The sequence below is a fragment of the Sapajus apella genome, unplaced genomic scaffold, assembly GCF_009761245.1.
Source record: "Sapajus apella isolate SASKATOON/1434 unplaced genomic scaffold, GSC_monkey_1.0 scaffold30, whole genome shotgun sequence".
In the NCBI taxonomy this organism is placed as follows: Eukaryota; Metazoa; Chordata; class Mammalia; order Primates; family Cebidae; genus Sapajus; species Sapajus apella.
In genome coordinates, this window is record NW_022436970.1 from 2,959,075 (window position 1) to 2,975,891 (window position 16,817).

The 16,817-nt window shown below is 35.2% G+C and overlaps 1 protein-coding gene across 4 annotated transcripts in view; it reads left to right on the forward strand.

The window, feature by feature from the left end:
- The window catches only part of WDR7 (WD repeat domain 7), a 391,158-nt gene that overhangs the window by 247,287 nt on the left and 127,054 nt on the right, over positions 1 to 16,817 (forward strand). For all 4 annotated transcript variants that reach the window (XM_032293871.1, XM_032293869.1, XM_032293870.1 and 1 more), the window contains one exon: positions 974 to 1,195. In XM_032293871.1, coding sequence (XP_032149762.1) covers positions 974 to 1,195 — 222 coding nt within the window. The remainder of the gene's footprint in view (positions 1 to 973; positions 1,196 to 16,817) is intronic.

Below are 16,817 nucleotides of genomic sequence, written 5' to 3' on the forward strand. Positions count from 1 at the left end.
CAAAAACTGTGATTACTTTTGCACCAACCTAATGTTTTCCTTATGATTCAGTTAATGGACATTTAAGTTGCTTCCAAGCCTACTTTAAAGAATGCTGCTAAGGGCAGCCGTGTACAAGTCTTCGTGTGTACATGTGTGTCATTTCTCTTTGGGAGTTATCTTGGAGTGGAATTGCTGGGCCACATGGTAACTCTATGTCAGACTTGTTGAGGATCTGCCAAACTTTTTTCCAAAGTAGTTGTGCCATTTTTATCATGCCCCCCAACAAGGCATGAGGGTTTCCATTTCTGTGCATCCTCAACAGCACTGCGATGGTCTTTTTCATTGCAGCCATTGTAGTGGATGTGAAGTGGTATCTCGTTGTGGTTTTGCATTGCATTTTCCAAATGACTAATGATATTTAGCACCTTTTCATGTGCATATTGACCATTCATACAACTGTGGAAAAATATCTATTCAGATTGTTCTTACTATTGAGTCATAAGAATTTTTCTGTATTCTGGAGATAATTTTTATTAGATACACGGTTTGATAAAGAGTTTCTCTGAGTCTGTGGATTGTCTTTATCCTTTCTTGATTCATCTTTTCAAGCACAAAAGTTTTTAATATTGATGAAATCCTATGTAAAATTTTTAAAAAATTACTCATGCTTTTGATATCATATCTGAGAAATCATTATATAGCCCCAGATTACAAACATATACACCTATGTTGTCTTCTTAGAGTTCTTTTGTTTTAGCTCTTATATTTAGGACTATGATCAATTTTCAGGGTTTTTTGTTTTTGTTTGTCTTTTTTTTGCATGTTGAAAGATGGGGTCTACCTAAATTCATTCTTTTGTAACCACTTCTCCTAGTGCCATTTGTTGGAAATACTGTTCTTTCCAGAATATGCAATATTGAATGTTTTTCTAATCATACGTCTTTTTTCTATTGATTTGTTTTAAATTGAGATTCTGTGTTTTGGTTTTCAGGTTGCTTATCAAGTGTCCCACAAATGAAAAAAATTTCTACATCTTATGAGGAAAGACGAAAGCAAGCTACTGCTATTGTTTTACTTGGAGTAATAGGAGCTGAATTTGGTGCTGAAATTGAACCTCCTAAGCTATTGACCAGACCTCGAAGCTCTAGCCAAATTCCTGAGGGATTTGGGTTGACTAGTGGTGGATCCAACTACTCGCTGGCCAGACATACTTGTAAGTTTTAAAATTTCTAACGCTGATCGTTGCTTCTTAATACATACTATTTGTCAGCAAAATCTCATAATATTGAATATATCCTGAATTTTAACCCATTTAGATTGCTTACATAAAGTTAGAAAGCAGTACAGTCTGGCACATTTCCCATTAGTTACAGTAACCTGAACTCTTTTTTAAACGTTAAAACTTAGCCTTTTAAATGCTTTTCTCAAAATACACATTTCTGACCTTTGTATTTTTGCATTGTTGGTCCAGATTTTAGCCAAAATTTATGAAAGCTAGCTTCAAGTTAAAATTTCTAAAATAATTTCTGGAAAGCTATGCAGTTTGTTTTGAATATGGTGTGAAAAGTCAGGTGTGGGATAGAACACCAATCTTTTGTTTTGAAAAGAAAATATATTTATTCTCCTTTCAATAAATAAATGCCCAATACATATTTGTTAATTAATGGGCATATTTTAGTATGTATATGTAATACATATAAATAATGTGTTTATTGAAAAGAGCTTACATGATGAATTATGAAATACCCCTGTAATTTCAAAAATATTCCAGAAACAGTTTTAAAATGACTACAGACTATAACAATCAAAATTCAAAGAGCTATGTCTTTCTACTGTCTTTGGTTCTATGCTTGGTATGTTAATAATGGATAAGGGTGCTTTAAAATAAGCTGTGTTAGTGCTGGGTGTCAGAACTCCTTTCAGTAAGGTCAAAGTGGCATGTGGCACCACATATGGCAAAATTATTTCTAATAAATTGTGTTCTCTTAAAGAACAAATACAGTCCTACTGACTATATCACAAAATATTCTTGTAGAACAAAATGCAATAGATCCTTTTGCTTTTTGGGCTTTAAGTAAGAGAAAAAGATCCATGTTACTTTGTTATTTATGACAGCAGTGAAATTCACTGGACCATTGCCACACACACTTTCTGTAAAACTCATGGCCATGTTAGTGACTTTTATTATAAAAGCCCTTCAATAGACTTGGCTGCCTCTCCTATCACTTTTTTTGAAAGACTTCTTTCAACAAATACTTACTGGTGATAATCTCTTGATCTCAATTTGAGAATCAGAGTAATAACATTTAAATTTAAACAATACCACCAACAACCACAATAAAGCAACTATTTTGAGCACTATTTTTTTTTTAAGCTCTTTCCATGCATTAACTCACTTCATCCTGGTAATAACCCTGTAGAGTGGATCCCTGTTATCTCCATTTTTTGCATAACGCTGGCAGGACATAGAGAGGTTTCATTACTTTGTTAACCTGGCAAAGATCATACCTTTGGGAAAGGAGTTTTGTTTCCAACTAGTCTGTTGTTCCAGAGCTCATGCTTTTGACCGTTATGCAAACTGCTGCTGTTCAGTGGCTCCCAATTGGAAAGGGCTTAATGACTAATGTGTACTATAACTTTACAATTTATTTATTTTATTCTTTGTGACAGAGTCTCTCTCTGTCACCCAGGCTGGAGTGCAGTGGAGCAATCTTGGTTCACTGCAACCTCCGCCTCCTTGGCTTAAGCGATTCTCCTGCCACAGCCTCCCAAGTAGCCGGGATTACAGGCATAGACCACCACGACTGGTTAATTTTTGTATTTTTTTGTAGAGACGGGGTTTCCCCATGTTGGCAAGACTGGTCTCAAACTCCTGACCAAAAATGATCCCCCTGCCTCGGCCTCCCAAAGTGCTGGGATTACCGGTGTGAGCCACTGCACCCGGCTGTAACTTTACAATTTAAAAAACCCTGTCTTTCCTCTCATTTGATCTTCAAAATAAGCTTAAGATTTATTCAAAGTGATTCAGCCAAAAAGTAGTAAAACCTAAATTTGAACTCAAGTGTCTTGCCACCTGAAAACCGTTTCCTTCTCCACCTGGGCACATCACTGTCCCTCTCTTGTCAGCAACTGCATGCTTACTGCCCACCCCCCCCCACTCAGGCTTACTTATCTTTTCTGAAGTCCTTCAAGATCCCCAGTATCTATTCCTAAAACCCTACTCAAATCTCACCATTTCTACAAAGGCCTCTTTAATTAGTCTAGCTTTTCTGTCACTTCAGATAGCCCAGAACTTAACATAACTATTTTCTTATTTAGAAGCTTGGCATTAGAATATTAGAGGTTAATAAAACTTTGACATAATTTGGTATAACGCCTTTCAAATTTTTTTGCTCAGTATCTCCCTAAGAGTGTCAAGAAATATCTAATCCTTAGCACATTTTATGTTGACAGCTATTTAATTGCAAAATATATTTTCACAGTATCTTGAGGAGATTGTGAATATTGATGTTTAAAAATAAAACTTACAGCTTTTTCTAATATAGTCATTAGAACATTTAACTGTTTCATCTCCATCAACATCAATTTTTAATAAATACATGAACAAATTTTCCATTAAAAGTCAGAAATCTTAAATCCTTGATTATTTGCTTTGAAGTGGAAATTTCTACCCCTCACAGTTTTACGGAAGGAGATCATTAGCAAATTTAGCATCCAGAAATCAATTCCATTAAACTACCTAGGTCTTAAAACTATTTGTGCTTTTAAAACCATCTATTCCTTGAAAGTTGTAAGATACTCCCATTTGAAGAGGGTTACTGAAGTATAACTATTTGTGCTTTTAAAACTATCCCTTGAAAGCTGTTGCTGTTAAGAAATTACAACAAAACATGTTAGACTTAAGCAGTAAACCCACTACTTAAGTCTAACATGTTTTGTTGTAATTTCTCAACAGCATCCTTTTGTATTTGATATTTTCCTGCAAGGAAAGTAAAAATAAATGCTGTTTCCTTTAGAATGTTACCAATGCTTAGTACAAATATCTGTATATAAATGTGGGAACGTGGTGAATTAACGAACTGCTAGTTGGTTGCATTCAGGCACTGGGCTGGATGCTGGGTAGTTTACATCTCATTATCCTACTTATATAAAATAGTACTGTTGTCATCACTTTTCTAACCGTAGTTTATCTTTAAACAAAATTCTATTATTTGTGAATTAGCTTCTATATGACTTTTCTTTTAATTGTAATAATTTTATTTTTTAATTTTTTAAAAAATATATATTTTATTGCACTTTAGGTTCTGGGGTACATGTGCAGAACATGCATGATTGTTGCATAGGTACATACCTGGCAATGTGGTTTGCTGCCTCCATCCCCTTGTCACCTATATCTGGCATTCCTCCCCATGTTATCCTTCCCCAACTCCCTACCCCTCACTGTTCCTCTCCTATTCCTCCCACCAACAGACCCCAGTGTGTGATGCTCCCCTCCCTGTTTCCATGTGTTCTCATTGTTCAACACCCGCCTGTGAGTGAGAACATGCAGTATTTGATTTTCTGTTCTTGTGTCAGTTTGCTGAGAATGATGGTTTCCAGATTTATCCATGTCCCTACAAAGGACACAAACTCATCATTTTTTACGGCTGCATAGTATTCCATGGTGTATATGTGCCACATTTTCCTTGTCCAGTCTATCATCGATGGGCATTTGGGTTGGTTCCAGGTCTTTGCTGTTGTAAACAGTGCTGCAATGAACATATGTATGCATGTGTCTTTATAATAGAATGATTTATAATCCTTTGGATATATACCCAGTAATGGGATTGCTGGGTCAAATGGAATTTCTATTTCTAGGTCCTTGAGGAATCACCACACTGTCTTCCACAATGGCTGAACTAATTTACATTCACATTAACAGTGTAAAAGTGTCCCTATTTCTCCACATCCTCTCCAACATCTATTGTCTCCAGATTCTTTAATGATCACCATTCTAACTGGCGTGAGATGGTATCTCAGTGTGGTTTTGAATTGCATTTCTCTAATGACCAGTGATGAAGAGCATTTTTTCATGTTTGTTGGCCTCATGTATGCCTTCTTTTGAAAAGTGTCTGTTCATGTCCTTTGCCCACCTTTGAATGGGTTTATTTGTGTTTTTTTCTTGTAAATCTGTTTTAGTTCTTTGTAGATTCTGGATATTAGCCCTTTGTCAGATGCAGATTGCAAAAAATTTTTTCCCGTTCTGTTGGTTGCCAGTTCACTCTAATCTTGAAACAAATCCATGAAATATACCAAAATAGAACCTCCTGAAAGCATAAATTTCACAGGACCTACCTACAAAACAAAAATACAATAAATTTTTTTTTTTAAAAAACAAGGTATTCAGGCAACAAATAGCATAATGAATAGAACAATACTTCATATCTTAATACTAATGTTGAATGTAAATGGCCTAAATGCTCCACTTAAAAGATACAGAATGACAGAATGGATAAGAATTCACCAACCAGGTATCTGCTGTCTTCAAGAGACTCACCTAACACATAATGACTCATGTAAACTTAAGGTAAAGGGGTAGAAAAAGATATTCCATGCAAATGGACACCAAAAATGAGCAGGAGTAGCTATTCTCAGACAAAATAAATTTGAAAGCAACAGCAGGAAGACAAAGAGGGTCATTATATAATGGTAAAAGGACTTGTCCAACAGGAAAATACCCCAATTTTAAATCTATATACACCTAACACTGGAGCTTCCAAATTTATAGAACAATTACTGGTAGAACTAAGAAATGAGATAGCTACACAATAATGGGGACTTTAGTAGTCCACTCACTATAATTTATTTGAAAATTGTTACTATCATTAGAAAAAAAGGAAAAAGGGGAAAAGAGGGATTTGAAAAGTTGTGGTGGCGTAGAAACAGATTTTTCGAAGAAGTCTTGGGAATCGAAGGGCCTTAGTACTGATCATTTGGATCGTTAAAAGATACAGTAAGTTGAACTATATGTAAAGGGATTCTAGAGTGTATTTCTGGCATGAGCTCAACCTGGGCTGAACTGCACTATGGGGAGGGACTTTTCTGTAGTTTCTCCTTACCTTTCCCAATGAAGATAAATAAAATTTATGCAACCATTTTAAATATTTAAGTGTTTTAGAACCTGGCTTGTTGTTTGAGTATTTTGGGTGAAGGACTAGCTATGGGAAGGGAAGGCTGCAGTGCTTCTTAGTAAATTCTATGGAAGTTTGTAGCAGGCAAGGAATTCTGTATCAGAATGAATAATATAGTACCTAGTAGAGCCAATTTAAAATGTGTAGAATGTCCTTGATATTTTTTTCCTTTCTTGTTCTTAGCCTATTTTAACAATTATAAAAGTGTTTTAAAGGTAATCATGGATTTGCTTTTTACTTTTATCCCATTAACCTATTTTTTTGTTTTTTGGTTTTTTGATTTTTGCTCAGAGGTCTTAAGTTCCTTGATGGTAAATTTGCCTGTCACAGGGATTTTCAAGACCTTTCTTATTTGAATTGGGATGTTTTAATTAAATTTAGATTTGTCAGTTTAAATCATGCTCTCCTGTTTGAAAACAGTTAGATGTCTCAATGATCCTGTGTCTTACTTACATGCACTCTTTTTGATCAGGCATGTGTAATATTAACCTCTTATAATGTTAACCTGCTGGAAGCAGCTCTGTGTATTGCCATGTTCGTTTATATGGCATTTAGAATGCATTGCTATCATTAAATATTTACTCTTTATGGCATCCTATTGAATGAGATAATAATTATCCTCATTTTGAGATAAAGCCATTAAGATACAATATTTAATGAACTTTAATTGCTAATGTAGTTAGAGGCATAGATAGTGAGTTCTAACCTTCCTCCTAAAGCATTCTGTGAAAACTCATAATGCAGTGAAACCTCAGCTGTCCACATTGATGGGAGGAAAGAACACTGATGCACAATTCAAAAGTCATACTTAGTTTTGTAACATACCTTGTACTTGTTTGAACATAGATGAATCTTTTGTGGGAGTTACACTTTACATATATTGAGATCACATACTGAAGACAAAGCTGAAGGACTCTGAAGATTAATAAGAAGCCTAGACTAGGCCAGTGTTACGTTGTACCCCTGGGTAAGCTATGTATCCCTCTGGGTTGCAATATTCTCTTGCATAAAATAAAAGGCAGGAACTATTCTGACTTTAAAGCTTCTTTTCCAACTTATCCAAATAGTCTTCTGCTCCTGAAGTGAAATACAAAGCATCCCAGGAAATTCACCTGCTTCATCACCTTCCCATTTTTTCTCCCCATGCCAGGATGGCTGCTGTCTTGTTTTATATCAGCACACTTTAGTAGAAAGCCTTCTGCATTTTTATTCCAACCCACAAATGAGGCATTATTAGAATGTTTTAAGGTATTATTTATTACATTACCTTATAGGTCTTTGGGTTCATTCTCTGATTGGGTCTCTTCTCCTCATTGTATAATTGTGGAATTATGCTGGCACATCTGTAGTAAATTCCATTTTGCTCTCTCATTAGCTTTTTGACTTTGGGCAAATGTCATAAGTCATTTCCCGAGGCAGCAGACTCTGAGGCAGATTTGTGTTCAGGGGTATTCTTAGGATCAATATCTATCTTTAGGGGAGTGAAACAGAATTAGGCAGAGGGGGAAGTTGAATTGTGTTTTAGTTGCATAGAAGGCCTCAGTTGATCTTGGGGAACTCTGGAGCTGGGGTGACCCTTCAGACTTGTCCCGAATTAGGGATCAGAGCTCAACTTTAATATCCCCTTGTCAGTCAGTCATTGGATTGGGGAAGGGTTGGGAGGCCTAGGAAGGGGGCATAACTTTGGATAAGGCAGCTTTCCTTATCCTAAGGCAAAGCCCACAGAGGGATTCCACTGAGACTTGTCAGCCACAAACACCCCCAAGAACTGAGGAGAGGGAGGACCTCAGTCCTGGTCGGGAGCAGATGGGCAGCCTTGCCGGCTTCCTCTGCAGCATGCTAACTTGCATGTGTCCCAGTTCCCTTTCTATTTTAACAAATGGAGAGAGAAAGAAATACCATTTATTTAACACCTTTTTAATTCCAACTCCATACATATCTCTTGTTACCTTACGAGACACATTTTTGTCCAACACTTAGCACAACATGAGGCGCATTAATAATAGCTGGTCATTGACCATTTACTCTTTGCCCGACATTTTGCTCTGTACTTTACATGTACTATCTTATTTACTCTTTTAGTCCTATCAAATAAGTACCATTTCTATTCTCATTTATCAGATGAAGAAATGGAAGCTTTGCTTAGTACCACCAAATATATTTACTAAAGATTTGTAAAATTGGGTTAAACTTTCTTTGTGTAGGCAATAAATTGAGGGCATAGATAAAAAATTTTTTTGAAAGATTACATGGCTAAAAAGTACCAAGCCTGCACTTGAACTCATGTGTTCCAACTCTAAACCAGTATATTTTCACCATTTCACATGTTTTTTGTGTGTTATAACGAAGATTCAGAACTGCTGCTACAGAGAAGAGAGGGAATGCCAGCACATGCCAGGTCACCTGTGAATACGGACATCTATTGAAGCTTTCATTTAAGAATGTGCTGTTGCTGTGGATATGCATAGACATTAAAAATTCACATCTCTGCGTTTTGGGAATGGCTTTCTCTTTGGTGTGAGATACATTAGAGGCAATTAATTTTTTCCCCACAGTGAATCTTTAGAAGCACTGTAATGCTGGCCAGGGTACATGATCTACCTGCCATTACATGGAAAATGCCATATTTGTGACATTTATGGGTTTTTTTTTTGCTCTAGGAAAAGGATCCACAGATTCCATTAGGTTCTCAAAAGAAGGTCATTAAATAAAAATGGATAAGAACTACTGAAAGAGTTTGTAGAAATAATTGCCTTACATGTTATTTTGATTTTTAAAAATAATATGGTATTACAAATTAGTTCAGCCAAAATTGCAATTAATAACAAAACTAGTGGTAGTTGCAAGTTACGTCAAAAGTAGCAACAGTGACAAGCCGTTTGCAAGGATAAGCAATGGCAAAATAACAGGTATTTGTACCATTCACAAACAGTTACCAGGTTGTGTTGCTGAACTGCCGCTGTGGCCATAGAGATTGCACTTCTGTTTCCTTTCCTTTGTGTTTCCAACCTGGCCATCCTAGCAATTAGAATGAATCTGGCCTTCCTGTCTGGCTCCTTACTCTCCTCTCTGTCTTGTTCTCAGTGTACTCATTCAGCATCCCATGTTCCTTACCACCACCTCTCACTTGTATTTTTATCTTTGAAAATCATCCTGGTTGCAGATGCCACTGGACTTACATCACCATTACATCTGTGTTTAGACAGTGACTCTTCACTCTAGCTATGTATTCAAATCACGTGCAAAGTGTTTTTAAAACGTGGCTATCTGAGCATTTAGGTAGGCTTCCTGTTCAGAACTCCAGGGATGGAATTCAGGCGTCTGTATTCTTTTTAAAGCTTCTTATGTAATTTTGATGTATAGCCAGAGTAGAGAAACCCAGTAGAATATAGGATCTTGTATAATTATTTTAAATTGAGTATTTTATGGTAACTCTGGTCATGAAGCTATGACCAGAGTTAATGCACAAATTGTACCCATTTAAGATATTTTCAAATGGAAGAGATAACGGGAACTAATCAGAGTGAATAAATGACATTTATATTACTCTCAGAAGTAATTCTTTAGGTAGTTCACCCTTTTTATTGTGATTTTGTTATTTGAGAATCAGAGCTTGGTTTTGAATCTTGGTGTCACCACATCATAGCTGTGTGGCTTTGAATACTTTGTGGCTCAGCTTCCTTAACTAAGAAACAGGAATAATGTATAAGAGTAGCACCTACCTCATAGAGTTATTGTAAGGATTATAAATCAATGCATGAAAAAAGTGCCGACATATAAGTACTTACAAATGTTAGTTTTTGTTGTTGTTGTTATTAGATGTGTTTGTAGAAGAGTAAGGAAAGGAAATAGCTCTTTTAAATTCTGTATATATTTTTTAGATCTTCATAAGAACCTTATGAGGTAGATAGTATTATCACCATTTGGTAGGTAGTGAACTGATATTCTTAAAAATTAAGTAACTTCCTTAAAGTTACCTCTCTTATAAACAGTCTCAATCCAGATGAATTTTTTCCCCAAAGCTCATGCTGTTCTTTTCTGTAACATATACTGATTTTCACTGTTTGTGGTAAAGCACGTTAATTCTCAGAGGGTTTGTGTAAAAATACACCTTTCTTTGGCTACATTATGATACACATTTTATATGTTTAAATGTAACACTAAATATTTTTTGTTATTTGTATTTGGATGAATTTCTATATATTTATTACCTTGTATCTCATTTCAACCACATCAGCATACTAAGCTCAGATCAGATGGAAGTTTTGACTCCTCATTTTGCTTTTACTTGTAAATAATGTATGTTGTATAACAGCTTTATCATTTTTAACTGCGATCTGACACTTACATTATAAACCCTGTCTTGATGATGTAATCTCATCCTACGTCTCCAAAAATAACTTTAATTTGCAACCATTTTTTGTTAAGCCACTACACTAAAGACTTTGAGTTTCTCTTCTAGAAAACAAGTAACTCGCACAAGACTATTTTTTTTTGGGACGGAGTTTCGCTCTTGTTACCCAGGCTGGAGTGCAATGGCGCGATCTCGGCTCACCGCAACCTCTGCCTCCTGGGTTCAGGCAATTCTCCTGCCTCAGCCTCCTGCGTAGCTGGGATTACAGGCACGCGCCACCATGCCCAGCTAATGTTTTGTATTTTTAGTAGAGACGGGGTGTCACCGTGTTGACTAGGATGGTCTCGATCTCTTGACCTCGTGATCCACCCGCCTCGGCCTCCCAAAGTACTGGGATTACAGGCTTGAGCCACCGTGCCCGGCCGCACAAGACTATTTCTAAGACCATTTCCATCTAAAATTAGACTTCTATGAAATTAATGTGATGTATGATTATTTTAACTGTAGAGTGCTTGTATTTATTTTGACACTTGAACTTGCCTGTCTTCCTTTAATTGTTCTATACCAGTTGTTCTGCTTTTATACATTCCAGTAGTCCATAGCTATGCTATGTGTTTGAAGCTGAGCATCTTTAAAATATTTTTCTTCTGTCTGTCCTTTATATAATTCATTCTCCAAACATGTTCAGCTTTATATATTTGTGTTATGTTGAATATAATTGTGCTGTAGGCCACAGACCAGCAAACCATGACTGTATGTCAAACCTGGGCCCCTTCCCATTTTTTTGCAAATAAACTTTTATTGGAACACAGCCATACCCATGTGTTTATATATTATTAATGGTGGCTTCACGCTATAACAGCAGAGTCAAGTAGTTGCTATAGAAATTATATGGACTGCAAAATTAGAAATATTTACTGCCTGGCTTTTTACAAAAGGGAAAAGACAACAGAAAACTAACAACCCCTTGAAAAGCCTGTTAATGGTCCTTTCTTGCCATTTAATATACAAAAGGGCTTTGAGGTAACTTAGGTGAAGAAAATACTTCAGTAGCTAAATATAACATCTGTGGTTGTAACATTTAGGTAGTTTTAGTTTAGTGTAGATGAGATTATATCATTAAGACAGGGTATATAAGGCAAGTGTAGCTCACAGTTAAAAATGATAAAGCTGTTATACAACATACAATATTTACAAGTAAAAGCAAAATGAGAATTATATCCTTACAGGAATTTAAGTACTGTGGAGGCTTTAAAATAATTTTTTGGTCTAGAATGTGATGCAGCATGTTACAAGACTCTTTTTGCCAGCCACCTAAATCATATGCTAGTTACTTTGATTCAATTTTTCATTTTAGTTCAGTTTTCTTGATTCTTTGTCACTGGATTGCATTTGTAGCCAGTTTAATATCAGGTCACATTGTTTGCCAGTGACTTTTTGTTCCTGCATAGGACATTCTGGTTTCTAGTTTTTCAATAAACTTGGCCTGTAGTTTTCTGAAAGTTCTGCAGAGTGATTCCTTCATATTTGCATGTCTTAATATATGAGTGTGCCAGGGTCTCTGTAATGAAAGTATTTAAGTTTCTCTAAGTTCAAACAATTTTATGTCAAGAAAGGACCATGAACATCTAGTGTAATCCCTCCAAGAGCTGCAGGGCTTTTGATGGTTCTCTTAGAAAGCCTTTCAGTAAGAAGTATACAGAAGCATTTTGTGAACTTGTTTGTAGACCCCTTGCCATGTCCTTAGAAAACACAAGTTCTAAGACTTTGTTGAATAGTAGGGAGCCCAAGTCTATTTTGTTTCTTTGCCCTTTGGCCCGTGTGTCAAACGGTAAGTGCTCATGGACTTCTTGGTGCTACCCAATTCAACTGGGCACTGCCAGACCCAAGTCCACTAGAGGACTTGAATGCTTGTGTGAAATCAATAAATGTAGGGCTCTTTCCTTATGCCTTTGGTTTTTAAATTATATTCTTTGAAGCCCTGAGGTTAGATGGAGATGGCTCAGTGGCTGCCTAGGCTCTTCGCACTACTTCAACAATTGCAGAACTGATGTGTGTGTGTGTGTGTGTGTTTTAGAAGTTGGAATTTGACATCACATTGTATGTGCAAAAATAGGGCTAGATTCCTAAAAAATTGACAAAACTTTGAAAACTAGATGTTATATATCCTTCAAAAACTCAATAATCAGAATTCTTTGTTTTCCCATCTAGACTTGTTCTCCTTGTGGTCTTCCCTCTTTCAGCTGATGCTCATTCATTTTTTTCCAGTTTCTTAGGTTCATCCCTAATTCCTCTATTTCTCTGACATAGCACATCTATCAAGTATATCTTATTGGGTCTATTTGAAAATAGATCCCACAGTCAGCTACTTCTCACTGCCTTTCCTGTTAGCACCACGGTTGCCTACCTTTATTCTTACTGGGTTCCTGCAAAGCCTTCCTGCCTCATCCTTATTTTCCTTTCAGCATAGTAGTCATGGTAGTGATTCTTTAAGAACCTAATGTGGATTGGCCGGGCACAGTGGCTTATACCTATAATCCCAGCACTTTGGGAGGCTGAGGCAGGTGGATCATGAGGTCAAGAGATTGAGACCATCCTGGCCAACATGGTGAAACCCTGTCTCTACTAAAAATACAAAAATTAGCTGGGCATGGTGGTGACTACGTGTAGTCCCAGCTACTCCGGAGGCTGAGGCAGGAGAATCACTTGAAACCTGGGAGGCAGAGGTTTCAGTAAGCCACAATAGCACCACTGCACTCCAGCATGGCGACAGAGCAAGACTCCGTCTCAAAAAAAGAAACCAAACAAAAACAAAAACAAAAAAACGTAATATGGATCACATCAATCTTTGGCTGAAAATTCTCAAATGGTCTAAAATTTATCCAGAATCCTCCTGATTCCCCGAAAGGCGCTACCTGAACTCACTTTTCTCCTATTGTGCACTTTGATTACTCCAGTGCCCTGGCTGTTTCTCAGGCATACTAGTCACTCCTTCTGCTGGGATACTCTTTCTTTGACATTCCTACTTGGTTAACTCCTTCACTTCTTTCAAGGAGTTGCTCAGTTCTCAACTTCTCAATGAGACCTGTCAAGGTCACTCTATTTAATCCTGCAAACTATTGCCTTTCCTCCCCCATATCCAATACCTTGTATATTGTTCTATACTTTCTTTTTTAAAGCATTTGTTGCCTTCCAACATTCTATATATAATTTGCCTATTTTTAATAGTTAAGCTCTACCAAGTCACTGAAACTTTGTCTATTTTATTGAGCAATGACTGAAGTATTAAGTGAAAACTAAAGTGGTTATACATAAAGCAGCTCTTGTAGTATCTTACATTTTAACTGAAACTTTCTGTTTTATTGTGTAATTGTTGAGATGATTTTGCTAATCTTTTTGAAGGTACATTGTCTGTTAACCTGGACATTCATGGTATGATACATTGTCCAATATAAAAAGTATACAGGTAGTCAAAGGAAAAAATATATGATGATTTCAACAGAAGTAAAAAATTTTTAAAAAGACATTTTTTAAATTCAGAATCTTCTCCAGATAAGGACTCTTAATAAACAATGAGTAGAAAAAATTCATTAGCATGGTATAGAATATTATTAAGCTGAAACTAAAAGCTACATCATCCTTAATTGGTTTACATTAGATACATTCTAACAAGAAGCATATTGGTATTATTTAGCATGGACGTTTTAGCAAATATAGCAATATAAGAAACAAGAGCTTTAAATATCGAACAGCTTGTAATGTGTATTTGGAAAACCAAGGTTATCCAGGTGTCAATCAACAGGCTAAATCAAAAATGAATAATTTTTCTATCTACTGGTGAACAAAGTGGAAAATGTAAAAAATCATCATTTTTTTAAAGACCCTTTTAACTAGTAAGATGCTAAAAACCAGGAAGAAAAATACAGACAACGAACTTAAAAATATTTAAACAAAGCCTACAAATAGGAATTTTGTCATAGGAGAAATGCAGATGACAATACAATTTGAACTTACCCAACTATCAAAAGAATTAGAGGATAAGAAAAATTTGCTATATACCCTTGGATTTTTAAAATTTTTTTTACGGTGAATAGATATTTGTGTGGTTAAAATAATAGATGCTCAAATTTAATGAATAAAATAGTAAAAAAAAAAAAACTCAACAATTACGGTCACCAAATGAAATTGCATAGCTAAGATTACACTTAAATACATTTTCCTGTTGTGACTATTACACATTGTATGACTGTATCAAAACATCACATGTACCCCTAAATATGTATATCTACCATGTACTCATAAAAATTAAAAATATAAAAAAGAGAAAAGAATTACAGAATATACTACCAAGGGAACTAAAATAATATTTGAGTAAATAAAATAGTTTGCATTTCTTGGGTCGGTGATTCCATATGGCCTATATCTCAGTTACTCTCAAATTAAGATACAAATCATACATAATCACAATCAAAATCTCATCAACATTATTTTAATAACTGCAAAATTCTAAAATGAATTATGCCAGAGATAAATGGAATATGTGATTTATTTTGTTTTATTCAATAAACACATAGTGCTGATGATATACTGGCTACTATATTGGGCACTTTACAAATATTAACTCATAATCCTCATTGTAACTTTTGAGATAGGTAATAAAAAATTCAACTAGACAGTATTATAAAATATAAAATACCAAAGCATTAATCTAACAAAAAATATATAAGACTTATAGAACAAAATTTAAAATCTTACTGAAAGAAATTTTGAAACAATTAAATTGAGAAATGTACATTTTTTTGTGGCTTGGAGTAGTGAATATCATAAACATGTCAATTTTCATAAACTTATTTATAAATTAATACCACTCCACACCAAACACCAGTTGAATTTTTTTTTATTGAACTTGACATGCTGATTCTCAAATTTATATGAGAGAGCAATGGACTAAGAAAAGCTATGACACTCCTAAAGAAGATAAACAAGATGGACGGATTTCCCTTACTCTGTTCTAAATGTATGGTAATTATTACATTGTTACCTTGGTTCAAGAGAGACCAGTAGACTCATAGAACAAAATAGGCAGCACAGATATCGTTCATACATGCTTAGGAATTTGATTCTATATAGACCTAGCATTGTAGATTAGTGAAATAAAAGATTGAATTTTTAAATAAATGGTATATATACTATTGGCTAACCATAAGAAAAAATAATGAAATTGGATCCTGTAATGCCTATCACCACCAAAAAATCAATTCCATGTGGATTTAAGACAAAACCTTTCAAAATTTTTAAAAGATGATACAGGAAAATATGACCTTGGAATCGGAAAAGATTCCATAAATAGGTGACAGCCAAACCAAGCCATTAAGAAGGCTGATAAATTCAAATACAGTAAACTTACAAACTTTTGTTAATCAATAATACTTTAAAGGCATGAAGAGAAAGATAAAGTGTTTGTAGCATAGGTCACTGACAAGAGATGGTTAACTACCTTTATATTTAAAAAATAAGAAAAAGACAAATGCATAGCAGAAAATGGATAAAGGTTGAAAAAGTGTTTCTCAGAAAGGCAACAAAGATGGCCACTATACTTACGAAAAGATGCTAAACCCTATTATCAAGGAAATACAAATTAAAAGCACAGTGTAGTATTTTTTAACTTCCAAACTGAAAGCGTGAAGTCCAACATTATCCAATTTTGTTGAGGACTTGGAACAACCAGAACTCCTTTACACTTATTATAAGAATGTAAATTGGTTTAGTCGCTTTGGAAAACAGTTGAGTATATTATCTTGTGAGTTCACTCTTTTCTATATCTACAGAAACCTTTTCACATGTGACCCAGGAAACATGTACAAGCATGTTTGTAACAAACAGTTTGAAATAACAAATATTGGAAACAATGCAAATGTGCATTAACTATTGGACAGATAAAATACTGAGCAAAAAAAGAAAATGGAAAAATGAACTTTTATGAAGTCTAAAACCAAGTAAAATGAAATAATTTATTATTAGGGATACAAATGTATGTGGGAAGAAAATAAAAGCTAGGGAATGATAACCACGCAACTCAGAACAATGATTACACTAAAGGGTACTAAGAAAGGGGGTGAATTCAGGCAGAACTACAGGAGGCTTTATAAATATTGTAGAGACATTGATAATTTTTATTATGTGTCTTTACCTTTGTTTTGTTGAGCCAGAAAAAAAAGGAGGACATAAAAGTGTTTACACTTTGATTCAATTTTGTAGTAGATAGTATGATTCAGGTACCTAAAATAACAGTAACCAAGCTTATAAAAATG